This window comes from Plecotus auritus (assembly GCF_963455305.1).
Source record: "Plecotus auritus genome assembly, chromosome: 6".
Taxonomy (NCBI): domain Eukaryota; kingdom Metazoa; phylum Chordata; class Mammalia; order Chiroptera; family Vespertilionidae; genus Plecotus; species Plecotus auritus.
Window position 1 is genome coordinate 85,710,514 of NC_137773.1, and position 27,464 is coordinate 85,737,977.

Sequence of the window (27,464 nt, forward strand, 5' to 3'; positions counted from 1 at the left end):
AGACCTGTACTCAGAAAACTACAGGACACTGAAAAAAGAGATAGAAGAAGAGATAAACAGATGGAAGAACGTACCATGTTCATGGATTGGTAGAATCAACATCATTAAAATGTCCATACTACCCAAAGCAATCTACAGATTCAATGCAATCCCCATTAAAATACCAACGGCATATTTCACAGACCTAGAACGAACTCTCCAAAAATTCATCTGGAATAAAAAAGACCCCGAATAGCTGCAGCAATCATGAGAAAGAAGAACAAAGTTGGAGGGATCTCAATACCAGATATCAAGCTGTATTACAAAGGCACCGTTCTCAAAACTGCCTGGTACTGGCACAAGAACAGACATATAGATCAATGGAACAGAATACAGAACCCAGAAATCGACCCAAACCACTATGCTCAATTAATATTTGACAAAGGAGACAAGAGCATACAATGGAGTTAAGACAGTCTCTTCAACAAATGGTGCTGGGAAAATTGGACAGATACATGCAAAAAAATGAACTAGATCACCAACTTACACCATACACAAAAATAAACTCAAAATGGATAAAGGACTTAAACGTAAGACGGGAAACCATAAAAATCCTAGAGGAATCCACAGGAAGCAAAATCTCAGACATATGCCGAAACAATATCTTTACTGACACAGCTCCTAGGGCAGTGGTCGGCAAACTGCGGCTCCCGAGCCGCAGTTTGCCGCTCTGTTGACTAATGAATTTGCCGACCACTGTCCTAGGGCAATGGAAACTAAAGAGAAAATAAACAGATGGGACTACATCAAAATAAAAAGCTTCTGCACAGCAAAAGAAACCATCAACAAAACAAGAAAGCCCATTGCATGGGAGAACATATTTGCCAATGTTACATCCAATAAGGGTTTAATATCCAAAATTTACAGGGAACTCATACAACTTAACAAAAGGGAGATAAACAACCCAATCAAAAAATGGGCAACGGACCTAAATAGATACTTTTCGAAAGAAGACAGAAGGAAGGCCAACAGACATATGAAAACATGTTCAAAGTCACTAATCATCCGAGAGATGCAAATCGAAACAACAATGAGGTACCATCTCAGAGTGGCTATCATCAACAAATCAACAAATGACAAGTACTGGCGAGGATGCGGAGAAAAAGGAACCCTCGTGCACTGCTGGTGGGAATGCAGACTGGTGCAGCCACTGTGGAGAACAGGATGGAGTTTCCTCAAAAAGTTAAAAATGGAACTCCCGTTTGACCCAGTGATCCCACTTCTAGGAATATATCCCAAGAACACAGAAACACCAATCAGAAAGGATATATGCACCCCTATGTTCATAGCAGCACAATTTACCATAGCTAAGATTTGGAAACAGCCTAAGTGCCCATCAGTGGATGAGTGGATTAAAAACCTGTGGTACATCTACACAATGGAATACTATGCCGCTGTAAAAAGGAAGGAACTCCTACCATTTGCAACAGCATGGATGGACCTGGAGAGCATTATGCTAAGCGAAATAAGCCAGTCAGTAAAAGATAAATATCACATGATCTCACTCATTTGTGGAATATAATGAACAACATAAACTGATGAACAAAAACAGTTCCAGAGACAGAGAAGCATGGATCAGACCATCAAACCTCAGAGGAAAGGTAGGGGAGGGTGGGGATAAGGGGAAGAGATCAACCAAAGGACTTGTATGCATGCATATGGGCCTAACCAATGGACACAGACACCAGGGGAGTGAGCGCATGAGTGGGGGGCGGGCTGTGGGGGATGAGGAGACATATGTAATACCTTAATCAATAAAGAAAGAAAAAAAGGAGTTATTATAGTAAAAAATGCACTCTTGAGAATAATCCGTTCTGTATTCTTAGCCCTAAGATTGGCCCAGGATGGCTAGTAGTCAGGTGTCAGTTGGTCTGGAGGACAGGTGCCAAGCAGTCTGGTCATAGCCTGAGTCCTTTAGAGGTGGTCAGAGGGTTATAGGTAAATAGCTGTTCAGGCGTTGACATGGGACTGGATAGTTCAAAATCTTAAGTTCCAAGGTTAGTCTAAGACAAGAAAAAGAATTGTTTTCTTATGTCTCCACCTTCCTAACGTTAATCATTTAGCAGCTTGGTTAAAGTCACTCCGTTTTGTATTTTCCCTATCTTCACTCTTTACATCTGAATCAAACATCAACTATTTATTCTCTCACACAGTTTATGCAGATCGGGAATCTGAGAAGGATGTAGCTGTCGATTCTGGCTCTATCCTAGGTTTCACCTGGGAATGGAAGGCTTGCCTGGGGGCTGGGAGACCCACTTCTAAATTCACTCCTATGGCTGTTGGCAGGAGGCTTCCGTTCCTTGCCATGTGGGCCACGCCTTGCAACAGGGCAGCTGGCTTCCCCCAGAGTGAGTGGCTGTTACGTCCAAGTGAAGAGTCGGAGGGAGCTGATTATATTGCTCTCAACTTTTGTGTAGAAAATTGAATTTCTACACAAAAATGTTCACCTTTTTTAAATTTAAAACATTTAGTTATTTGCATTCTTAGTATTTTGATGTAGCTTATACATATATTTATGTCACCAAATGTCGGTCCGTTCCAATGAAGACATCCCTCCACCACAGTGACAGGCCGCGAGGCCCCGCCTCGGCCGGCTGCTGAGTTTTTCTGGTTTTATCATGCAGCTCTTACACGTAGGTCTCTGACCCATTTTGAGTTGGTTTTCGCATATGATGTGAGGCACGGGTCCACTTCCATCCTTTTGCATGTGGTTGTCCAGCAGTCTCGGCGCTGTTTGTTGAAGAGACCATGCTTTCTCCATCAAATGGTCTTGGTATCCCTGTAAACAAATCACTGGTCATAAATGTATGTGTTTATTTCTGGGCTTGCAGTTCTGTTCCATTGACCTCTCTGCCTACCCTTATGCCAATATCACAGTGTTTTGATTATGGCAAGTTTTGTAATTGGGACGTGTGCGTCCTCCAAAGCCACTGATCAGTTTAAAGATTGTACTGTCTATCCTGGGCCCCTTGCAATGCCATTGGAACTCGAGGATCAGCTTGACCACTACTGAAAAAAAGATGGTTGTGATTTTTTTTTTAAATAAGTATTCCCCTGGCCGGTTTGGCTCAGTGGATAGAGTGTTGGCCTGCAGACTCAAGGGTCCCAGGTTCGATTCCGGTCAAGGGCATGTACCTTGGTTGCGGGCACATACCCAGTAGGGGGTGCGCAGGAGGCCGCTGATGGATGTTTCTCTCTCATCGATGTTTCTAACTCTCTATCCCTCTCCCTTCCTCTCTGTAAAAATTCAATAAAATATATTTAAAAAATAATAGTAAGTATTGTAACTTAATTAAAATGAAAAGACAGTATTCAAAATAATGCAACAAAAATGAATAAAATCCTTTGTCCAATACTGTACACATAATGCAGAAATCAGTGCATTTTCCTAAAGCATGTTTTAACCTGCATTTAGTTCAGACTAGCACATCAGCGTTCCGTAGCTAAGTCACTCAGCAGTGGAACTGTAAACAGCTGGTTTAACGGTTGCGAGAGCACCGCGGTGATGCACCTTCTCCTTGGGGCCTAATGCGGGGGAGCACGTGGAGGCTGTGGGCGCGCGGAGCGGCCAGCTGTGGGCTGGCTGACTGAAAGCAGACGGTGCTGGTGTGACTCCTGTTAAGACACAGTCGCTCTTGGTCAGGAGGCTTTACTTCAAAAGCAAGCAATCCCCAGGAAATACTGAGTAGGAACCAGCAGCACAAGGCCAGCTTGTGTTGTATTTGTTTATTAATAGTCTAAACGCCCCCAAACACACATTCCCACACAGGGACTCTCAGTCACACAGCTGTGTTTCATTATTGCTTAAAAGCGAACCCTTTGCGTTGGGCCTACTACGGCCGCTGTTTCCGTGAGGCAGCGCGACAGTGGCCGTTGGCGGGGGGTGGGGTGGACAAAGCAGGAGCTGTAAGGAAAATGTTTTACCATCTTCTTATTTTTCAAGAAGTGAGACGCGTACAGGTGGGAGTATGGTTGCCAGGTAAACTGCTAGACCTCCCCGAGGCGACAGGAAGTGAAATCTGCACGTCTTCAGGTCTCGGGGCGATTTTTACACTAGGTAGTACAGCCACAGTAAGAACACCCCCCACTCCCCATGGAAAAGGCTGCAAAAATACATCAAACAAAATATAACAGACCAAAGAGCCAGAAGTCTTCAAACTTACTCAGCAAAAGTAATTCTTTTTTTAAAATTATTATTGTCTAAAGTTTTACATATGTCTCCTTTTTCCCCAATTGACTCCCCCCAGCCATTCCCACCCCGGGCAAGCCAACACCGCCCCAGTGTCTGTGTCCATTGGTTATGCTAATATGCATGCATACAAGTCCTTAGGTTGCTCTCTAAACCCCCCCCCCCCCGCCTCCCCTGCCATTTGTCTCTGGATCTATTCTTGTTCATCAAATTATGTTGATCATTATATCCCACATATGAGTGAGATCATGTGATATTTATCTTTCTCCAACTGGCTTATCTTGCTTAGCATAATGCTCTCCAGGACCATCCATGCTGTTGCAAATGGTACAAGTTCATTCTTTTTTACAGCAGCGTAGTATTCCGTGGTATAGATGTACCACAGTTTTCTAATCCACTCATCTGCTGATGGGCACTTAGGCTGTTTCCAAATCTTAGCTATGGTAAATTGTGCTGCTATGAACCTAGGGGTGCATATGTCCTTTTTAATTGGTGTTTCTGGTTTCTTGGGATACTAGTAGCCCTGCGCATGAATCCGTGCGCCAGTAGGTCGCTGCTGCCCTCCTCTAACTCCCCCCACCCCCCCTCATAGCTTGCTGCCCTGCCCCCTCCTGTAGCTCCCCCTGCCCCCCCTCGTAGCTTGCTGCCCTGCTCCCTCCTATAGTTCTCGGCCGCCCACTTGTACTTCGCTGCCCCACCCTCCTGCAGATCCGTGATTCTGTCGTTATGTGGCTGGTTATTATGCCTCACAGCGTAATGGATAATTAGCATATTCCTCTCTTATTATATAGGACTAGAGGCCTGGTACAAGAAAATCTGTGCACTGGGGCGGGGGGGTCCCTCAGCCCAGCCTGCCCTCAGGGAATGTCCTACTGACGCAGGGAGCAGGCCTAAGCCGCAGTCTGGCCTCCCTCTGCAGGAGGCGACTGGGCCAATCAGGGGAAGGCGATACCCCCATCACGCTGCTGCTGCCATTGACAGCTGCCGTGGCTTGCCTGAGCCTTGGCCCTTGCAGCAGCCGCTGGGGCTTTGTCCGGAAGGACGTCTGGAAGATGTCTGGTCTAATTAGCATATTAGCCTTTTATTAGTATAGATTATTATATAGGATAGGATATTCCTAGAAGTGGGATCACTGGGTCAAATGGGAGTTCCATTTTTAACTTTTTGAGGAAACTCCATACTGTTCTCCACAGTGGCTGCACCAGTCTGCATTCCCACCAGCAGTGCACGAGGGTTTCTTTTTCTCTGCATCCTCCCCAGCACTTGTCATTTGTTGATTTGTTGATGATAGCCATTCTGACAGGTGTGAGATGGTATCTCATTATTGTTTTGATTTTCATCTCTCAGATGATTAGTGACTTTGAACATGTTTTCATATGTCTCTGGGCCTTCTGTATGTCCTCTTTCAAAAAGTGTCTATTTAGGTCCTTTGCCCATTTCTTGATTGGATCGTTTATCTCCCTTTTGTTAAGTTGTATGAGTTCTCTGTAAATTTTGGAGATCAAACCCTTATCGGAAATAGCATTGGCAAATATGTTCTCCCATGCAGTGGGAAAAGTAATTCTTTATGATTCTAAATACTGTGCTTTCTCCCGTTGGCTCAGTTTCCAGTCTATCAGGAGTCCTAGTCCAGCGTGAGTTTTATGCTGAATGCATATCACTAAGATAGTAACTAACTGGTTAACCGGCTGTTGCTAGACCTCGAGTTTACATAGAGGTCTATGGTGTGGGCGTATACAAAAGCGTCCCCGGCACATCTTTATGGATTTGGACAGACTTTTCTCCAAGGCCAAGGAAATCTGGGGTCCTCAGCATGACAGCACCTCTCACCCTCTCTTTAAAGAGTTCAAGTTCATTCTGCACCTGAAACATTTCCCCATGAACCTCAGTTAAACTGGAAAACTGCTTGAGAACCATTTGCTCCTGTGGACCCTCTGCCCAACCGGATCCGTGCTATGGAGAAACCACGTAGGACAAGTGTTTAGCTTCACGTGGCCGCCCACATCCACTTGGTCCTGGGGTGCAGCTTCTCTGTGGCTGAGACGGCACTGCCTCCAGCAGGTAAGGGCTGCGTTTGGGAGCTGCCTTCGCTTCCTCTGCTTCCGTGAAAAACTTTCCTATCTGTCCAGGTGCGGCCTCTCTCAGGTAGTAGGCGTTAGTGTGTGGAGCTGACCTTCTGCCCACGTTCAGTGATGGGCAGGATGCGGGGGGCCCGGCAGGCAAGGCCTCGCTGTGCTGTCTTTGCAGAGCTTTGCTGCTGACGTACTTGGGGTCCTGGGCAAAGCTCTGCGTGGGGGGCAGGACTGAGTGAAGGTAAGACGGAAGGCTTTTGGGACTGGAGGTGCGGGAGTTGCTCCGTGACAAGGGCTCCCTGGGTGGCACTTTGGGGGACCTGTCTTCGTCGCTGTAGGTGCTGGAAGTGACCTCCTCCGACCACCTTCTGTAATCGGGCTTCACGGGCCGCAGAGGGATGGGGACCCTCGGGGGGACCTCGGGCTTGTCTGCGTCCGGGTTTGTGGAAGCTCTGTGGACGGTGCTGTGCACCTTTATGGCCGGCTATGGAAGGACCCGGCGGGCCGGCGAGCCGCCTGAGCCTGAGGGCTGCCCACTGCGTCCTGCTGGGGGGCGGGGGCGGGGGCGGGGGCGGGAGGTTGGCCAAGGTCCACCACAGAGACAGTCAGGGTTTGGAAATAGGCAGAGTTGATCCGCCTGCACCCGCGGAAGCCCCGCCTGCCCGGCTGGCTGTACTTGGAGTCGGAGGGCGTGCAGTCTCCCAAGAGTAAGCCCCTGTGAGCAGGTGAAGAACTCCACCTGCCGTCCGCGCAGTCCGGGCTGGCTCCGCCCCGGCTGGGGGCCGCGCCGCGCAGGCGTCTGGCTGCACCGCTTGCTCCTGCTGGCACTGGGCCTCGGTTGTGATTTTGATAGGGTTTGCATTGAATCTGTAGATTACTTTCAGTAATGTTGCCATCTAGATGAGTTATTATATATTGACTGCTTATCTGTTTATTCCTCACTACTATATATTTGCTTTATGTGTTTTAAAATATTCTATAACGAAACCACACCACCTTTTCTTCTTGCTGCCTGCTTGTTTTGGTCAGTGTTTGAGATTTACTCATGTTGTAGGGCAGAGTTCTAATAGCTCATGTTCGCTGCTGTATAGTATTCCATTGTATGATCACACAGAATTCTTCATGCATTTTCCTGCTGGTGGGTATTTATGTTGGTTCCAATTTTTATAAAATAAAAAATTGGTTCCAATTAAAAATTGTTTATCATAGAAATATATTATACTTTATATCTTTTTAAAAAAACAAACAACAAATACTCCTACTCTAGATGCACCTGTATGTCTCCTTGGGCACATCTGTGAGACTCCACAGAGTGAGGCAAAGCTTATGTCCATCTTCAGCTTACTAGATACTCTCAAGTTGCTCTCCAATGTAGCAATTTATTTAAGTCTAACTTCAGTAGGTTTTCTAATGTTAAGCTGTCCTTGCATTCTATAATCCCTTCCCTATTGTGTTATAACATCCTGTGCTTTTAAGATGCTGGATTTGCATAGTGGGTATTTTCGAAGCCTTTTTGCATCTTGACACATAAGAGGGATGTGCTACTCCCACCACAGGTTGTCCTCGTATAGAGTACTACCTATTTTCCCCTGATAAGCTGACAGTTTATAAAAGATGCAAATCATTTCTTCATTGACAATTTGGCAAAGCTCACCTGGAAAACCATCTGTGAAGGTGTTTTGTATGGGGGATGAGTCCTTGGCCAGCATCTCAATAATTTCTAAGATTATTCACTTTTTAATGACTTGATTTAATTTTGATTTCTTAAAATTTTTTCTATTTTATCCTTTTACAGATTTAGTGTAAATCCCTTTAAAATCTCTCAAGAGTAGTTGGTCCTCATCATCCCTAATATTGTTTGTGCCTTCTTTCTTCCTGCCAAAGGTCTGCCTCTTTTATGGGTGTTCCTAAAGATTCAGCTTTTTATAGTTACTAGAGGCCCGGTGCATGAAATTCATGCACGGCGGGGGGAGGGGGGTCCTCAGCTTGGCCTGTGCCCTCTCGCAGTCAGGGAGCCCTCAGGGGATGCCGGCAGTCAGACATCCCTCTCGCAATCCGGGATCCCTCGCTCCTTACCGCCTGCCTGGTTGCTCCTTACTGCTCGGCTCACTGCTCCTTAGCACTACTGTGGAGGCAGGAGAGGCTCCCGCCACCGCCATTGTGCTCACCAGCCGTGATCCTAGCTTCTGGCTGAGCAGCCACTCCACCTGTGGACACGCACCGACCACCAGGGGGCAGCTCCTGCATTGAGCATCTGCCCCTAGTGGTCAGTGTGCGTCACAGTGACTGGTTGTTCCTATTGTTCCTCGGTAAGGGTCGCTTAGGCTTTTATTATATAGATTTTCTTATTGCTGCCACAGTTTCCCATCTATTGGTTTCTGGTTGTCTTATTAATAGTTTCCCTTGACTTACCTTGGGTTTGTTCTTTTTGTATATGTTTAGTTGAAAACTTTAGTTTATTTTCAGGTACTTTCCTCATAAATTCATATAAGGCTATATATTTGCCTCTGAATACTTCTTTGGCTGCTTATTTCATTTATATTCTGTGATTTCCTCCCCCCATAAAAGCAGTTGACTTTATACCTCTGAGTACATCTTTGGTTGCATTGCACTGGTTTTTATTGGCAGCAGTCTCCTCACTCAATTTTAAATACTTTATAGCTTACATGATTTATCTTTAATTCACTATTTGTTTTAATACTTCCAATTATGTGGATTCCAGGAGCTAGATGTACTGATTTGTAATTTTACTAGAGGACCGATGCAAGAAATTTGTGCAAGGGGCTTGCCCTCAGCCCCAGCTGCCTCACGGTCCCACCCACTGGTCGGTCGTTCCACTGTCTGGTCTAATTAGCATATTAGCTCTTTATTATATAGGATTGCATTGTGGCTATTAAGTCTGACTGTTGAGTTTCCTTTTATGACCTAATACATGTTCTGTTTTCATGATAGCTCTGTGTGTTTGGACAGAATGTACATTATTTATTTGTTGGGCATAAAGACCTGTACATATGTTTGATCACGTTTGCTATTACATTATTCATCAAGATTCTTATTTTGAGGACTTGATCTTTCTGTTCCTGAGTTAGGTTCAGTCTCTAGCACCACTGTGATTCTTTCCATTCCTCCTTGTGGGTGTTTTTGCTTTAAACATTTTTAATTGTTGTTGTTAGAGATAAAGTGTGTATTTAGGGATTTGCACTTAACAGAGCACTACAGTGCTGTGGCTCCTGCCAGATCCATGGTGATGGGAGGTGGGCTCCATCCTTCCCAGCCTGGGGCTGTGGTGTGTGTGGCTGATCCTGACCACGGGCAGGCAGAGCTCATAGATGCCTTGAACTCCTTCACTATGACCATGGGAAATGGGCAGACCTGGACCCACGTTCAGTTCTGCTACTTACCATCTGCATCATCGTGGGTAAGAGACCTGACCTCTTAGCGCCTGTTTTCTGGTCTGTCCATTATCAGAAGGATTTGGCAAGTATACAGTAAGTGCTCAATAAATGGGGGTGCAGGTTATGGTATCCTATGGCAGGGCCAAGATATCTGGGGATATTTAGAGTCTTGGTGGTCATGCCTGTAGGTTGAGACAATTCCTAAGGGTCCTCCTCTTCCAGGAAGCCCTCAGATAAACTCCTGCCCACCACCTACTTCGAACCACAGCCATGAGCGTCTCCAGGGCTGAACCACAGAACTGAGGGTCACACCTATTAATTTTCCCTGAAGATCCTCTTCGTCCAGTTTCCAGTAAGGAGGGCAAGGTAGATCCTATTTAGACACTTCAGAGTCGTGGGCTTGGGAGACCAGAGGGGCTTTTAGAATGGGGCTTTGAGGACCGAGTGGGAGTTATCTGGGCAGAGTAATCATTTTAGATGATTCGGCTAGGACCAAACTTAGGTAAGCGTCTGACTTTTCTGTCCATTTTGTCCCACAATCTGTCACTAAGAAGAGGATCCCTCTCCTGACTGAATTCAGAAGTCAGGAGCTAAATGTTTTTTTTAATACAAAAGTACCTCAAAAATTCCCAGTTAATTTCACTTTCATTTTTTATTAGGATTACTCTCTAGTTATTTGGATTGAAAGCTTGGAACATTTGTTTTTTAAGTTCACTACGTTTCTGAATTTATTCTTTTCTGAACCGTGAGTTCAAGGCTACATATTTTCCTCTAGGTACCTCGTTGGCTGCAATCCAAAGGTCTCATTACATGATACTAGTACTTCTTTCTATTTCCTTTAAACCCATGCTTTATTTAGAAATGTGTTTTAAAATTTCCCACATTAGGCCTTTTGGGGGAGGCAGACTTTAATTACATACTCTACTCCTTGGTGCCAAGATCAGGTTATTTTATCTAATATTTGTTTCTTGGAATTTGTAAAGATGTCCCCTGCTACCCTGGCCAGGTGGCTCTGTTGGTTGGAGCACTATTCAGTGCATTGAAAGGTTGCAGGTTTGGATTCCCGGTCAGGGGTCAGGGTACGTGCCCAGGTTGTGGATTCGATCCCCTGTCAGGGTGCATGCAGGAGGCAGCCAATTGATCTCTCTCTCTCACACTGAGATGTCTCTCTCCCTTCCTATCTCTCTAAAAATCAATCAAAACATGCCCTTGGGTAAGGATAAAAAATAAAAAGTCAACTGCTGGTTTTTCTAAATGCTGATTTTTCATAGATGGTCCATGAATATTTGAGAATTTGGGGAATATAGAATTTGATCAATCTATTTGATATGTTTACAAATGGTGTTGTCACAGCTTTTGTATATTTTTGAACACTGGACCTGATATTTCTAAAAGGGATGACCCCACCCTTTCCTACCTAACCTGGGCCCGTCCTCTCTAAGATCACCCTTCTCATCCCTGGAGCCTCTGTGTGACCAAGACGGCTGCTAAGCGACTTGACAGGCGGTGAGTCGGGGAGTGTACAGCGCTGACACACTGGGCGAAGGGCTGTGTGTCTCTGGCTTCTAGTCAAGGTATAGACAGGAAATGGCTCCTCCTGCATCCCCCGGGGCCTGACCCTGGCTCTGAGTACGGGCCCACTCACTGGCTAGGAATAGTGTTCCTAACCCAATGCTGCCTTCCGTGGGCTCAGCTCCATCACTGGCCCTTCTGGAGAAGGCAGCATGGCTGTAGATGAGACCAGACCAGGAATCCCAGCTCCAGCTTCTGTTTGTGTGACTTTGGGTTAGTGCCTGCCCCTCTCTGAACCTCATTTTCCCCATCTGTAAATTGGGCTGATGATGCCCATCTCAGAGAACTGGCTCCTGGTAGGTGCTCAATGGTAGTCACACTATAATCAACAAGAATAACTATCATCAAGGAGGCTGCCCCTGTAAGACCAGAACTTGGGTTCTAGGTTCATATCCCAGCCCCTTAGACACTGTGTCATCTTAGACCAACACCACCACCTCTCTGGGCCCCGCCCCTCATTGGGCTGTCACACGACGGAATGAGAATACAGCTTTTCCAGGCCCCTGCCAGCCCCAGCACAAGATGGGACAGACAGGGGCACGACAAAGATGCCACCCACGGCCGGGTTCAGACGATCTTCCTTTAATACAAAGTCGATATATCTACATACACAGAGGTGGGAAAGCCACCCAGCTGCTTCCGTTTGAATAAACAGTGTCGAGAGCAACGGCAGATCTGCTCTTGTACAAAGAGGAAAACTCACTTGCTCAGGGGTGGGGGATACCGTCCTTTCAGCTTTTGCCCCGGAACTGCCCCCTAGTCCCAGGGGGAAGGCTCCCTGAACGGGGCAGCACGCAGCCTCTCTGTCCCCGAAAAGGCAGCATCTCCCGTTGTGTTCGCTCTTCCTCCTCGGGGGCGAGGGATGGGAGGTTCAGGCTGCAGTGCCCACCCCTCCACGCCCCACCCTCAGAACCGTCCTTGATATGTCTGAGAATTTAATCATTAAAAAAAAGAGAGAGAAAAAAAGGAAAAAAGAAACCAGGAGCAAAAGGGCGTCCTATTTTGAGTGAGGCAGGGCTCCTGATGGCAGGAAAAAGGAAGAAGCCAGCCATGGGCCAGCTGTCAGGCGCACTGGCGGACACAGCCACCACACAAGACCGTTTCCTACTGTGAAAAAACAGACTGTGAAGAGAACAGGAATAAGCAATGCTTTTCTTTTTAAATTCATTGACTGCAAGTCACTTTTTTTTTTTTCAGTTTGTTTCTTCTTTTAAAAAAATGGGAAAAAAATACGTTATTTAAAAAAAAGGAAATGTCACTGGATAGTTACACGGAAAAAAGAAAGCTGAACTCTGTGCCCTCCCCTCCCAGCCCACCGCCCCCAGAGTGCAGGCTGGAAGGCTATCTGGGGGGGACGAGGGGTTAAGTTCATGGCCCCTGCCCTCCTCTGGTTCTGGGGAGAACCCCCATTTGCTCACCACCCCCTACCCCCCACCCCGGAATTGCTCATTTTGGAATCGGAAGGAAACGAGGAATGTGGCAAGTATCTGAAGGCGGCGGCCGTGCCAGGGAGGTTGCTGGGGGCCGCATGGGGGGCTCGAGGGGCCGCGTCGTTCCCAGAGACCGTGTAGAAATGCTGCCACCGGGGTCCAGGCCTCCCGGCCCCACACAGCGCGGGCAGAGGCATCTGGAGCCGGTGGAGTTAGGCCGGGGCGACCATGGCTTTATGTTGCATAGTGGTCAAAGCTTCCCAGGTACTCCAGGGCTGCCTGGTAACAGAACTGGTACTCGTCCTGCGGGAGGGAACAGGGGCTCAGTCAGGGCTCTCCTGCTCCGACACCTCCCAGGGCTCCCCAGGGCTCAGGGCAGCCACCCTCCTCGGGCTGGCGTGTCTGTCCCTCGTATGGGCTGACTCCCCACCCGAGCGCCCTCCCCTCTCTGCCTATAGGTCACATACGTCTTTTAAGACATGGTTGCTCAGCCGCCCCGCCACCTGCCCCTTCAGGCTAGGAGTCTGTGACCCTGGCTTTGTCTCTCCAGGAGCGTTTGGGACACTGTTGAGCCCACCTCTCAGAGAGGAAACTGAGGCTCGGGAGACCGAGTTGCAAGGCCGGGGCGTCTCCCCGTCCCGCCTCACCTCCGTCTGCACCATGGCTGGCCTCTGGGTCCGCAGCATCTTCACCGTCTGGAAGATGTCGACCACACCTTCGTACCGCATCCGCTCCAGCACGATGCTGAGCGTAATGAAGACGCCAGTCCTGCCCACGCCGGCACTGTGGGGGGAAGGGCAGCTCAGGGGCAGGGGCTCTGGGGTCCCCAGCTCCCCAGGCATGAAAATAGCTCAGACTGGACCACCCAAGGCTGATGGTTATCCTCCTGAGGCCTCAGTTTCCCCAGCCAGAAAACGGGCTGGGGCTCGGGGAGCAGCACACCTGCAGTGGACGGAGATGGGGCCGTCCTGGCCGAACTGCTCCTTGGTCTTGTGCACTTGGCCGATGAAGTCAATGAAGCCCTCCCCCGACTTCGGCACGCCCTGCTCCGGCCAGTCCGTGAACTGGAACTGCCGGACGGTCCGGGACTGGCCGTCCTGGAAAGGAGAGGAGCCCCATCTCGCTATCGAGGTGAGTGGCGGCACGGCTGTTTCCCGTCCCACCCCCATCCTCCCCGCCCACCCTGAGGACTGACGACCATCTTTCACTGAGATGCTCCAGTCTCATTGCCAACAACACCTTCCTCCACATCTTCTAGGTCACCATCCAATGACACCAGCTCCCGTGGACATTGTCCACTCCGCACCGCCCAGCTGCCCCTCCCTCCACATCGCCACCCCACCCCCCACAACCAGAGCGACACCCAGCACCTCCACGCCCGGCCATCCCCCGTCCCGCACCACCCTTCCCATCCACCTCCATGTCCACGGCCCTCCCGCGCGGCTCCGAGCACCTCCCCACGCCATCGCCTTCCATCCTTCACCACCCAGCAGGGCCACCTTCCACCATCCACCGCTCCAACTCCTCACTTCCTGCCCGAGCCGTCCCACCCCTCACCACCCACCCCTGAGGACAGAGCCCCTCCCTTATCTGTGGTTTCGGATCCCACACTTTCAGTTACCCGCAGTCAACTAGGGTCCAAAATAGGAATTGTTTATTTCTGGAATTTCCCATTTAGTAAGTTTTAAATGGTGTGACGTCGAGGAGTGTGATGAAACCTCGCACCCCCTGCTCTGCCGAGGCATCCCTTCGCCCGGTGTGTCGGTGCTGTATACGCTCCCTGCCCGGCAACTGCTTAGCAGCCGTCTTGGTCATCAGACAGACGGTGGCAGCACCGCAGAGCTCACGTTCCAGGGACCCAAGTGTTACTTCACGTGGCCCCAGAGCCACTCACACAGCTTTCGTTACAGTATCTTGTTCTAGCTGTTCTAGCTCCTCATTAGTGGTTGTTAGCTACTGTTGCTCATCTCTTACTGAGCCTAATTTATAAATTAAACATGGTAACTGTGCGTATGTGTAGGAAACCGTAGTCTGTCCAGGGCTCAGTACCATCTACAGGTTCAGGCTTCCACTGTGGTCTTGGAGCACGTCCGCCGCAGGTGAGTGGGTACCCCGTGCTCGCCACTCTCTATCACCTAAGAGCGCCACCAACCGCCCCCCCCCCCGTCTTACCCCCACTGGCAACTGTCCCTGACCATCAATGATGTCACCTTCCACTGACTCGCCCCCCCACCTCCAAACAGCCTTCCTATACCCAGCAGCGCCGTCCGCGTCTTCACTCTGCCATCCTCCATTCTTCACGACCCAACAGCATCATTTCCCACAGCCCATCATTCGTGGGTTCACCCTGGAGGGGACCTACCTTCCACTGACCTTCTCTCACTGCCTCACCTGTCACCGGCTTCCTCCAGCCCTCTGTCTGTACCCCACACAGCACTGCCTACTGCCACTGAACGCTCATCATTCTAGACTTTTAGAGCCATTTCCTATCGGTTTTCTTCACCATCATCACCCCCTCCTCCCCGCCCGGCTGTTCTCCAATCTCCCTCCGTCCACTGCTGATAACACATCACCCTCACAGGCCACGTTCTCCATCCCGTTATCCACACGTTCCATCCTCCAGTCCCATCTTCCTCCCACCCAGCACTGTCCTTGTTTGCACCCTCCTCCCCGTCCAACAGTACAACCTTCCACTGATTCTCCAACCACATCCCACCAACCCATTGGCCCCATCTTACACCACCACCAGCAGCACCAGCACCAGCACCACGACCAATGATGCTGCTCCTTCAATCAGGCTTCCCCAGCCACTGGCAGCACCCGCCTGCCCTTTCCCAGCCCCCACCCCCCACCCCTGCCAACATCCCCTCTGCCTTGTCATTTCTCCCTTCCGGGTGGTGCCAACTCCCAGCACCGAGTCCCGTGGCTCACCACCCTTTTCCATCCCACAGCACCAGCTATATCCCATCTCCCACCAGCTCTTAGCCCCTAACACTCTCCATAGGCTGCTGCTTCCAGGGGACACCCCCTCGTTCCCTTTAACATGACCCCTTGGGCCGTGTTCCCTAGTGAGGGGGTCACACATGCTCAGATGGGGACACTGGGGTCAGCACAGGGGCACGCTCCTCCTCCACCCTCCTGGTGGTAGGAGTGATTGGTCAGCTCCCTCTTTCCTCCCAAACCCCGTGCTTATTCCTGTCCCTGGGCCTCTGCTTCTATCCCCACTGGGAAGCCGTCTCCAGACCACCAGGGCAACAGTGAGCTCAGCCTGGGTTCTAGTCCCTGCCGCCAATCCGTCCCCGCACTCACCCGGGCGTCCGTGACCTTGAATTCCCGCAGGATGTACTGTGGCATGTTGTACTCCGCCATTGGATCCACCACAAAGTACTGGTAGCGGGCGGAGCGCTCGGCCGGCCAGTACTGATGACATTTTTCCTGTCGAGGGGATGGCATCAGTGGTCAGCCCTGTCCGGGTCCGCGGGCCCCGCCCGGCCCCCCGCGGGCCCTCGCCCGGCCCTCCGCAGCCCCGCGTACCCGGCCCATCTCCCGCAGCTTGGTGAGCATCACCACGATGGTGGAGTTGTTCTCCCACAGCATGCGCCAGAAGTCCTCCGTGGTCTCCGCCAGCGGCCCCTGCGTGGCGATGTAGGCCTTCTGCTGCCTGCGGGGTCGGGTGTGTGAGTCCAGGCTGACGGGGGGCCCGGGCCGAGGCCTGGCACTGGCTTGATGCTGCCCGATGGGTCAGGAGCAAAGCAGGACCACGGCAGCCGCACCTGCCACGTGCCCGCCTCCTTGGGAACGGCTGACCGTGGACGGCCTCCCTGGCGAATTCGGCCTCCCAACCACCCATTCTGCACACAGGGAAGCCATCGGCCTCAGGATACATTCCACTCGCAGAACTGCCCGCTGGCCTCTCCTGCCTGCCCGCGCCACCTCCCTCAAGTGGCAAACTACTTGGGCTGTCTGCACAGGCCACATCCTCTCCCAGCCGGGCCTCGGCACCGGTGGTACCTTCTGCCCAGACAACCTCCCTTGGCCACCGTTTCTCAGCGTCAGCAGGACTGACCTCCAAGGCTGGCTCACTCTGACGGGCACTGTTCTGGGCAAAATCCCTGGCCTCCACCCACTATATGCCAGTAGTAGCCACCTCTCCTCTCCACACGTACTCAAATCACAACTATCAAAAACGTCCTTAGCCCAGCCCGTGTGGCTCAGCGGTTGAACGTCAACCTATGACCCAGGCGGTCAGGGTTCGGTTCCTGGTCAGGGCACATGCCCAGGTTGCAGTTGTGGGCTCCATCCCAGTGGGGGGAATGCGGGGGACAGCCAATTAATGATTCTCTCTCATCGTCGACATTTCTATTTCTCTCTCCTTCTCCCTTCCTCTCCCAAATCAATAAAAGTATATATGTTTTTAATCCCTAGACTTTGCCAAATTTCCCCTGGGGGACAGAATTGCTCAGACAGAACCATGGGTGCAGAAGGAAAGACGGACCCGTTATGAACGGCAGCCCTCAGCCAACAGCCTGGATGATGCCCTCCCTCCGCCTCAGCTGTGCCTGGCAAGGCAGACAGTGTCTGTGCCCCTTCGACTCCCAAGCAAGAATGGAGGCCCCTCAGGGACCAGGCTGGGACCCTCTGGGGCCGAGGATCGCCAGGCAAAGGTGGGTACCTGTAGCCATCGATAAAGCTGGCGTTGATGTAGTCGGAGCCCTCCACGCCCCGGATGGGCTGCAGGCAGACCCGCGTGCTCTCGTACGGCATGATGTTGACCAGGCGGTTCTTGAACTTGTTACAAGGCAGATTGGCACTGATGAAGCGGGATGTGTGGGCTTTGGAGTTGGCCAGCCGCTGGGGGGCAAGGAGGCAGGGCTGCCATCAGAACCGCCTCCAGCCAGAGCCCCGAGTGGACCGCGGTCGGCAGGGATCACCACCCCACACCGGTCCCCATCGCTGGGGGTGATGTCAGTCTCCGCTCCTCGGCCCCTCTCCGGCCCCAGCAGCTCCCGCCCCTCCCACCTTGAACTCGAGCTCCATTCCCACCTTGAACTCGAGCTCCATGACCACCTTGAACTCGAGCTCCATTCCCACCTTGAACCCGAGCTCCATTCCCACCTTGAACCCGAGCTCCATTCCCACCTTGAACCCGAGCTCCATTCCCACCTTGAACCCGAGCTCCATTCCCACCCTGAACCCGAGCTCCATGCCCACCCTGAACCCAAGCTCCATGCCCACCCTGAACCCGAGCTCCATGCCCACCCTGAACCCGAGCTCCATTCCCACCTTGAACCCGAGCTCCATTCCCACCTTGAACCCGAGCTCCATTCCCACCTTGAACCCGAGCTCCATTCCCACCTTGAACCCGAGCTCCATGCCCACCTTGAACCCGAGCTCCATGCCCACCTTGAACCCGAGCTCCATGCCCACCCTGAACTTGAGCTCCATGCCCACCCTGAACCCGAGCTCCATGCCCACCTTGAACCCGAGCTCCATGCCCACCTTGAACCCGAGCTCCATGCCCACCCTGAACCCGAGCTCCATGCCCACCCTGAACCCGAGCTCCATGCCCACCTTGAACCCGAGCTCCATTCCCACCTTGAACCCGAGCTCCATTCCCACCTTGAACTCAAGCTCCATGCCGGTGACGTGCTCGCCGGGCTCCACCTGGGCCAGCTTCTGGATGTAGGCGTAGAGGCTGCGGGCGGGCACCTCCGTGTTGCCGCAGCCCACGGCCTCCAGCAGGGCCTCGTGGATGAAGCTGTACTGGTCCTCGGTCTGCACCATGTAGTTGCGCTGGGACCGCATGAGCGTCACGTGGCCGTACACATCCACCGTCTTCTCCGGCTTGATGCGCTCCAGCATGGCGTCGATGACGATGAAGCAGCCCGTGCGGCCCACCCCGGCGCTGTGGGGACAGGGCGGCGACAGGGGTCCTCAGGAGAGGGGTGAGCGAGCGGGACGCGCAGGTGGGAGCGGGGTGCAGGGACAGGGACCCGCCTACCTGCAGTGGACCACGACGGGGCCGGCATCGGGGGGATTGCAGGTCTTGACTCTCCGTAGGAAAGCCAGGAATGGGGTTGGGTACTCGGGCACCCCGTGGTCTGGCCACGCTGTGAACTGGAACTGGCGGACTTCACGCTTCTCGCTGGAACCGTTCTGGGAGCCACAGGGACACGCCTGTCACCACAGCCCACCACCCACACGCAGAGGACACCCAACACACGCCTCCGACCCCTGCGCCCATGTCTGACTTGGGGGTCCAACTGCCCCCTGACACAGAGGGGTCCCCACAGGGAAGTTTCATGTCTGTCTCACACAACGGGGCCAACATTGTGCCCCCACTCGCTCCCTCCACCTGCTCCCTCCATCTTAGCTGATGGTGGTCCCATCCTTCCAGGTGCTCTGACCAGAACTTAAATGTCACCCTCGACGTGACTCCCTTTCTACACCCAACATACTGGCCAACACAATCACGGCCTTCAAAGTCTATCCCAAACCTGCCCACTTCTCACCCCCCATGGCAGTCACCACGGTCCACCCCATCATCATCCCGGCCCCTCCAGTCTGCCGGTGCCACCCCCACAGAAGCCAGAGAGCGCCTGTGAGCCTGAGTCAGGTCCCGTACCTCCTGTGCCTACAGCCCTTGAGGGCTCCCACCTTCCTTGGGGTAAAAGCCCAAGTCCTCCCCATGGCCCATAGGCCCTGCACAACCTTCCCCATCCCCTCTCTGACCTCAACTCCTCTCTCTCCCCGCACTGTTCACTCAGTCCCAGCCACGTGGCCTTCTCACTGTTCTTCCAACACGCCAGGCACAGTCCTGCCCCAGGGCCTTTGCACTAGCTGTGCCCTCTGCCTGGAATGCTATTTCCCCACATCTCATGGCTCCCTTCCTCCAGGTACCCTAGTACACATTCTATTCCTCTCCTTTGCTTTATTTTCATCCTACACATGAGATTTCCTGTCGTGTTTGGACCTTGGTCTCAGAGGGTTTTTGTGAACTTGACCTCCCGTCTCCCAAAGGTAAGGGAGGTAAAAGAAAAAATAAAAGAATGGGACTGCGTCAAGCTAAAAAGCTTCTGCACAGCAAGAGAAACCATCAACAAAACAAAAAGGCAACCAACTAAATGGGAGAACATATTTGCAAGTGATATTCCAATACAGGGCTAATATCCAAATATATAAACAATTCATACAACTCAACAACAACAAAATCTGATTAAAATATGGGCAGAGGACCTGAACCATTTTCCAAGACATACAGATGCTCAACTTCATTAGCTACCAGGGAAACGTAAATCAAAACCACAAGGGGGTACCACCTCACACCTGTCAAAATGGCTATTACCAACAAGACGAGTAATAATAACAAGTGTTGGAGAGGTTGTGGAGAAAAGGGAACCCTCACTCACAGCTGGTGGGAACGTAAACGGGCACAGCCACTATGGGAAACAGTATGGAGGCTCCCCCAAATTAACAGTAACCCATATGGCCCAGCAATCCCTCTCCTGGGTATCTACCTGAAAAACTTGAAAACACACGAAGATCTATGTACCCCGATGTTCACTGCAACATTATTCATGGTGGCCAAGACACAGAAACAACTGAAGTGTCCTTTGAAGGACGAATGGGTAAAGAGGATGTGGTCCGTATATACCAGTGGTCGGCAAACTCATTAGTCAACAGAGCGGCAAACCATGGCTTGCGAGCCGCCGCAGTTTGCCGACCACTGGTATACACAACGGAATGCTACTCAGCCAAATGCAAAGACAAAATACTGCCATTGGTGACAACGTGAATGGACCTTGAGAATATCACGCTACGTGAAGTCAGACGGAAAAGAACAGGAAGCAACACATAAACACACTCGTACGTACAGACAACAGAATGGTGGTTACCAGAGGGGAAAGGGGGGGCGGTGGAGGAGGACAAGGATAAAGGGGGTCAAATACACAGCAACAGGAGGAGGCTGGACTCGGGCAGTGAGCACACAATGGAGTATAGAGATGTCATATTCCCAAGACACCCTGAGCGTATTATCGACCAATGCCAATACATTTAATAAAAAAGGACTCATGAGTTGCATGTCTTTTGTCTGTGTCTTGTCCACTAGACTAAGCCCCACAAGGTCAGGATATCCCGTCTGTCTTGGTCCCTGCTGTGTCCTGGTGCGCAGCTCAGGGCCTGACACACAGCAAGTGCTGGACGTGTGTGAATGAGCTAAGAATCCTTACTGCCTCCTCCTGTCCATCCACTCAGCTTTCTGAGGCGTGGGCCAGGCCTGTGCTTAATGCTGAGAGAGGACCTGGCTGAGTCGAGGGAGTATCGTGGTGCTGGTAAGCACCGCCTCTCCCCTCTGGATTGCAAACTGCTGCAATGGAGAACCACGGATGTAGGACAGAGGGAACCTTATTATGGAGAGCAGCCTTCAGTTAAATACTTATCTGAAGATTACCTTTGGTCCAGCCGACTGCCCAAGGCCTGCAGGGTCCCTCAGCTCTATTCCACCCAAGACTTAAGCTCTCTTAAGGGCAGGGCTTAGCCGAGGCCCAGGAAGATAACAGATTCACTGCTCAACTGGGTTCTGCTGGTTTTGTTCTCTTGCTGTGGCCAGGAACACGAGGTGCCCCACTCCGAGCCTCAGTTTCCCCATCCATAAAATGGGCTTCATGAGAATGTGGTCAGCCTGGGTCAATGCCTGGTTACCTCTGCCTGATGGGGAGCTTCCAGGGCAGAAGCTGGGCCCACCTTCCTCCTCTGCCTCCCCACCCTCCCTCCTCCCCCTCAGCCTCCAGCCTGGACCGGCCTACCTTGTGCAGGGAGAAGGTCCGCACACAGAACGTGGCCAGCTCGATGGTGTCCAGCAGCGTTACCTGGATGAAGCCGTAGGTCTCCGTGCCCCTGTTGGGCCAGTACTGATCACATTTGATCTGTGCCGGAAAGGAGAATGGAGGTGAGTGTGAGCCTGGGCTGGCTGGGGACTCTGGGGGAGAGGGGCGGGGGGCGGGGTCCAGGCCTCACCCGCGATTTCTCCTCTAGCCGGGTCATCATGACGATGGTGGCTGAGCGCTGCTCCCACACCATACGCCAGAAGTCCCCGAAGGTCTCGGGCAGCGGCCCCTGCGTGGCGATGTACGCATTCTGCCGTCGGTAGCCGTCCACATAGTTGGCGTTGATGTAATCGCTGCCCACAATGCCTACGGCCCGGGCGAGAAGCCGAGATCAGTGGGGGCGCCCCGTCCTTTCAGGCTAGCTCCATGAGCCCAACTGGAAGCCCTCTTGGAGCCCCCCGATCTGTCCCCCAGGAATCGTGGGCACAGACGTTAGGATCCCACCTCAGCACTGCTGCCACGTGGGGCCGGATCGTGCGCTGTGGGGCTGTCCTGGGCACGGCAGGGTGTTGAGCAGCATCCCCGGCCCCACCCTCCAGCTGTCACTAACAACCCCCTCCTCCAGCTGGGGACCACAGAAGTGTCCCCAGACACTGCCCTACGTCCATGGGTGGCAGAACGGCTCCAGCTGAGAGCCAGTGATGTAGAGAGGCCGGTGGAAACACGTAAGGGATAGCAGCCATCACTTAAATACACATCTAACAACTCCCAGGGGTTTCTGGTGCTGGACCAGGCCTGAGCCCAGAATCAGCCTCTTCCCCATCGGACCCCTAGCTTGTCTATGCTGGCCTGCCCCGTGGCCTGGAGGCAGGGCGGGGCTGTGGGCACTCGGGGAAGGAGGAGGGCAGGATGGCCCGGGACCCGCGTGCTACCTTCGATGGGCTGGAGGATGACGCGGGAGTGGTCGTAGGCAATGACGTTGGCGTAGCGGTTCTTGGGCTTGTTCACTTCCAGGTTGGAATGCTCCCACGTGAACTGCTGGCCCGGGTCAATGGACTGCGGGGAAGGGGGGGTGGGGGTGTCAGGTGGCCATCGGAGGGCCTGGGGCGGGGGTGGGGGGAGATAGGGGGAGGGTTCAGCTCACCTCGTACTCCTGGGAGAGCTTGAGGCTGTCATTAGCCTTGAGGCGCTCCGTGTGCTCCGCCATGTCTGAGATGGGGATCGGCGGGTGGCTAAGCATGCCTGCGGGGAGAGCAGACCCCGCAGTGCGGGCCGGTCATGGGGGGCCAGCCTGAGGCTGGGGGGTGGGGGTGCTCTACAGTGTGAGTCTGCGATGGACGAGCTGTGGTTAGAGGGCCTGGCGGGTGCGGGGACCCTGGCCGGAGGGTCTGAGAGTGGAGCAGCAGGGGCTGCAGCCCAGCCACGCCCAGTACCCCTGCTCACACAGTCCTCCCACTCTGTCCCCACCCAGCCAGGGGAGGGGCACCCTGGAGGACTTCAAGCTCCTAGTGCCTCATGGCAGGAAGCAGGCGGGTGACACAGAAATGGAGAAGCAGATGGCAGCTGGCTGGGCCTCCAGAAACACTGTTCCCCGGGGTGGGAGACACATTCCTTTCTGCCCCTCTAGGGTCCGAGGGCCTACCAGTCCTCTGCCAGGAGAGCTGGGGGCCTGCAGGCAGCGTCTCCACCCAGCTGGGCAGACACTGCACCCCTCACTCTGCAGCCGTTTCCTCATCCTGTACACGGATCATCCTGTACACGGATCATCCTGTACACAGATCATCCTGTACACGGATCAGTGACAGCCCTGATCTTTGAGCCCCTGGGGTGTGGTGGTGACTGGAGGTAGGGGGGTGGGTCTGGCTCTTTCTTCCTGGTATCTGGGTCTGCCAGACCCGTCTCCACGCCCGGGCCAGTGCTAGCTGTGCGCTCACACACGTACTCTGCAGCAACGTGAATCGGGTCAAGCGTTGCCAGGCTGGCTGGTAAACAACTGTTGTTCTGGTGGGGCTCCCGGGGGTCTCCCGGGAGCCCACTCCTATGGAGTCTGAGGCTGATGTCCCTCTGCCTGGTGGCTCTCCCTGCCTGTCCCAGGGGTGGGCTCCTGCTCTCCCGTACGTATGTGTCTCACCCACATCCCTGTCCCCACCCCCCCACACAGTCACAACCAGCACTCTAAGGGCACAATGGACCAGATCCCTTTCCCCTAAAGCCAGCGCAGGACAGGTGGGCAGAGAGAGGTGGCGGGATGGAGAAACCAAAGATGAAAACAAACGGGGGGCGGGTGGGGAAGGGAGCCGAGAACAGAAAGACACAGGAACTAACTTTCAAAGTGAAACCCCGGCTCCCTGAGGGGGCTTCTGAGGCCTGAATCTGCAGAAACAGCAAACAATAAATAAATGAAAACACGCGGGGCGCTGCCTCCCCCACCCCGTGCTGGGTGCACGCACACGGCTGCCGACAGACGCAGGGCAGAGCACTTCAGCAATGAGGGGCACGTGCTGCGGCCCGACCCCAGGACCTGGAGCAGCGGCTGCTTCCTCTGCCTGGTGTTTAGCCATGACTCTGGGAGGGTCCCACAGTTTTAGTTTCTTCTGTCAACGTCACCCACACCCATCCGGCCTTGGGTCCCCGTGCGGGTCACTGCGGGGTTTGGAGAATGCAGGATGGTGAGGGAGAAGTGAGGGTGGAGGAAGGACGGGGCCGATGCCATGAACTTGAGAGGACGTCAGCCATCAGTTCCACACACAAATTTAAAGCCCTCACTTGGATGGAAACAACTGCCACAGGAGAGCTAAGAGAAGGAGTACGTTCGAGGCGCCACACGAGACCTCCCACGATTCCTACAGAGGACGGCAGCCATCGGTTAAATACGTTTAAAACCTCTATTTGGTTGGAAACCGAGTTAATGTGAACCAGTTCAGAAAGAGAAAGCAGATTCCAGAGTGCAGGTGGAGGGGACGAGGGAACCACGTTAAGAACAGCCACCATCAGTTACATTAAAATCCCTTATTTGGTTAGAGGCAGCTGGCACGAGCCTGGTAAGAGGGAGGAGGCGGGAGTGCGTGGTTCCTGTACATGAAGATGATCACGGACGAGGCTGATTCAGTTTTCCACCAGGCGTGGCGGTGACCTAAGCTGCACCTTATTCATCTACAGGGAGCTGGTCGGAGGCAGAAGGCGCATGAGCATCTGTGGCCGTGGAGGGGAGATGCAGGCCACGTGGGAGGTATAATTAGTGTCTTGCTAGGGGCACATCCCAGGGAGTGTGGAAAAGGCCAAGCGGTCTTAAGACTAGAGGTGTGAACAGAAGCACAGCACTTTCTGCCAGAAGAAAGGAGGAGGGCTTTGTGTTTTCACACGTCCTTTAAGCTCCCCACAGAAGACAGCAAAAGCCTCCTCTGGTCGTAAGCAGAACCAGCCCGTGCGGGTTCCTAGCCTGGAACAGGCAGGAAGTTGGGAGTCGGGAACTGACTGCACCAAGCACCGTGCGGCGAGGCAGGGGAGGCCGCCGCAGGCAGCGTCCTCTCCCGGGCAGCGCTGTCCCTGGCACCCGGGGAAGGCACATACCTGGTGTCTGGAAGTTAATGCGCCTCATTTCCACGGGGTCCTTGGGGTGGTGGGGGGCGAGGTCGGCGTTATTCAGCAGGCATTTGGTGCGGGGCTCCGAGTCCTTGCGTTTACTTCGGAGGAGAAAGAGGAGAACCGGTGAGCGCCAGCATGTGCCCACAGACACGTATGCACGTGTGGACACACTCCAGGCCGTGTATACGCACGACTGGGGTTCCCAGGGTCATGCGTACACACGTGTGCAACTATAGGAGCAGCCAGCCCCCCCCATCCCCCTCCTCAGCCTCCTCGGGCCTCTAGAGGGAAGGCCAGTTCTCACCTGTCAGGTTTGCTGCTCCCAGAAGCAGGCGCAGGAGAGGAGGGAAAGAAGACAGGTGAGGGTGTGTGGCCACATGGGCCTGCTCTGTAACAGTGGGTGGCTTTCCTAGCCTCTCTGAGCCTTGGTCTCACCCAGGAAACGGGGCTCATCCTGGTTGCCAGGCCCACCACCCTCCCTGTCTAAGCTGAGACAGGGCCCACGTGGCCACGAGGAGCACTATTGTCATTAAACTGGACAGACAGCCTCTGCCCCACATCCTCTCCCTCAGGGGACTGTGAGGCCTAAGAGGAGTCAAGCCGCTGGCCGGTGTGAACCCCAGTCCTGCCCCTCCCCGAGCTGTGGGACTTCGATCAAGCAGCTTAACCTCTGGGCTCAGTTTCCCCATCGATACCACAGAGGGCTCCCGTGCTGATCTTCTGAGATGACCCCCACCAGACACCCTCCTGTTCCAGGAACCGCCCCCGCCCCCCCCTTCTGTCAGGGGGAGTGTGGGGCCTCACTTCTTGTAGAGCAGGATGGCAATCACGATGCAGATGATGAAGACCACCGCCAGCACGGGCCCGATCACCCAGATGAGCCCCTCCTCGCCATCCACAATGGGCTGGGGGTCCGGGTTGTCCAACTGGAAGGGGTCTGAGAAGGGACTGGCTGCGAACATCTGCATACACAGGTGGAGAGAGCCTCCGTCAGCGTCCCCCCTCCACACGCCCCGCTGCCCCTCCCAGGCTCCACACCCTCCTGTGGCTCCGGAGAACACTGGCCCAGGTCCCCGCCTGCCACTCGGAACGCCTTTCCGTTCCTCTTGTGCCTCCAGACCTTTGCACGTGCAGACCCTGCGGAGCCCTTTTTGGTTGAACTCCTGCACATCCAGCCCAAGCCCCCGTTCTCACGCTCCTTCCTCGGAAACGCCTTCCTCTTGGGATTCCCTCCACTTCAAGGCCTTCCCTAAGCCCAGGAAGCTGGGAGGACGGTGTCTGGCTCTGAGGCCAGGGCCCTGGGGGCTGAGGCCGCTTTGGGGCCAGCCTCACTCGGTGGGCGTGGCTGGGTGTGGGCGACAGCACTGGGGACTCACGGGCTCGCTCTTCTGCAGCACAGCGAGCACGAAGAGAACGTAGCGGTGGCCGGGCTCCAGGCCTCTGTTGTCAAAGCCACCGTACTGCTTCTGGTCCCCGGGCTGGAAGGTGGACGGCAACACAGAGAAGCGAGCTGCGATGTAGGGCCGGGGCACCTCGAGCTGGCGCGAGTGCCGCAGGCTGCGCCTCTGCAGCCGGGAGATGTCCTGGATGAGCTACGGAAAGAGGCGAGGGCTGCTCAGAGCCCGGCTGGGACCCACGGGGCTCGGGACGGCTGGGACGTGTCCGCCCCTGGCAGGCTGGGCGCAGGCCCTCACCTCCTCCAGGTCCATGTCCTCTGGGCTGCCCAGCGGGGTCAGGAACTGGCCACCACGGGACTTGCGCAGCGGCACCATCACGATGAAGTAGTTCCTGTCACGAGACGAAGCGTCAGAGGGGCGCTGTCTGTAGGCACGACCGGACAGAGATGCTCTCGGGGGGATGAGTGGGGAGCCTCCCTTTCTGGATCTTCCCTTCTGCTCCTACGATGGGGCCTGCTGCCCTACAGCCCCAGCCAGGCCGCGGATCACACTGACTTCTGTCTACAGTCTTTCCCATGCAATTGTATTTCTTGAATTCCTACGCACCCTTCAAAAGCCCCAGCTTCCAGGCCCACACAGTTTTGGAGCCCTTAATTCTTCTCTGCCCTTTACTGCCACACCCAGGGGCTGAGAGTCTGTGTAGAGTAGCCTCCCCACCAATCTGGGAACCCCAGACCAGTAGAAGGTCAGGCACACAGGGTGTCAGAAAAATTGGAGAAGCAGACACAGGCCACAGTTAGTGACGTTTCCTGTAAGAAGCACTGGACCTTCATGGGGACCACAAAAATGGGGCTGGTGGAATCCCCATCTTATAAACACGACCCCAACACGCCTCGGCTCCAGACCTAACCCTAACCCTGGCCGAGGAACGGAGGCTCAGAAAGGTCAGGTGGCTGG

General features: G+C 53.5%; 1 protein-coding gene and 1 pseudogene across 2 annotated transcripts in view; both read right to left on the minus strand.

The window, feature by feature from the left end:
* Nucleotides 1-6,181: 6,181 nt before the first annotated feature.
* On the minus strand, nucleotides 6,182-7,347 carry LOC308251708 (ERBB receptor feedback inhibitor 1-like; annotated as a pseudogene). The gene is made up of 2 exons: nucleotides 7,289-7,347; nucleotides 6,182-7,015 (listed from the first exon to the last, which is right to left on the minus strand). The product of its transcript is annotated as an ERBB receptor feedback inhibitor 1-like (transcript).
* A 4,486-nt stretch (nucleotides 7,348-11,833) lies between these two features.
* PTPRS (protein tyrosine phosphatase receptor type S) overlaps nucleotides 11,834-27,464 on the minus strand; it is a 99,410-nt gene continuing 83,779 nt past the window's right edge. Inside the window, exons 18-35 of the mRNA XM_080674890.1 lie at nucleotides 26,805-26,898; nucleotides 26,487-26,702; nucleotides 25,915-26,072; nucleotides 25,415-25,426; nucleotides 25,096-25,208; nucleotides 23,851-23,898; nucleotides 22,670-22,767; nucleotides 22,458-22,581; nucleotides 21,716-21,891; nucleotides 21,505-21,624; nucleotides 18,699-18,853; nucleotides 18,317-18,602; nucleotides 17,370-17,548; nucleotides 16,232-16,358; nucleotides 16,007-16,132; nucleotides 13,640-13,794; nucleotides 13,345-13,480; nucleotides 11,834-13,000 (exon numbers count right to left, since the gene is read on the minus strand). Of these exons, the coding sequence (XP_080531016.1) occupies nucleotides 12,932-13,000; nucleotides 13,345-13,480; nucleotides 13,640-13,794; nucleotides 16,007-16,132; nucleotides 16,232-16,358; nucleotides 17,370-17,548; nucleotides 18,317-18,602; nucleotides 18,699-18,853; nucleotides 21,505-21,624; nucleotides 21,716-21,891; nucleotides 22,458-22,581; nucleotides 22,670-22,767; nucleotides 23,851-23,898; nucleotides 25,096-25,208; nucleotides 25,415-25,426; nucleotides 25,915-26,072; nucleotides 26,487-26,702; nucleotides 26,805-26,898 (2,392 nt within the window). The 3' untranslated portion in view covers nucleotides 11,834-12,931. The remainder of the gene's footprint in view (nucleotides 13,001-13,344; nucleotides 13,481-13,639; nucleotides 13,795-16,006; nucleotides 16,133-16,231; nucleotides 16,359-17,369; nucleotides 17,549-18,316; nucleotides 18,603-18,698; nucleotides 18,854-21,504; nucleotides 21,625-21,715; nucleotides 21,892-22,457; nucleotides 22,582-22,669; nucleotides 22,768-23,850; nucleotides 23,899-25,095; nucleotides 25,209-25,414; nucleotides 25,427-25,914; nucleotides 26,073-26,486; nucleotides 26,703-26,804; nucleotides 26,899-27,464) is intronic.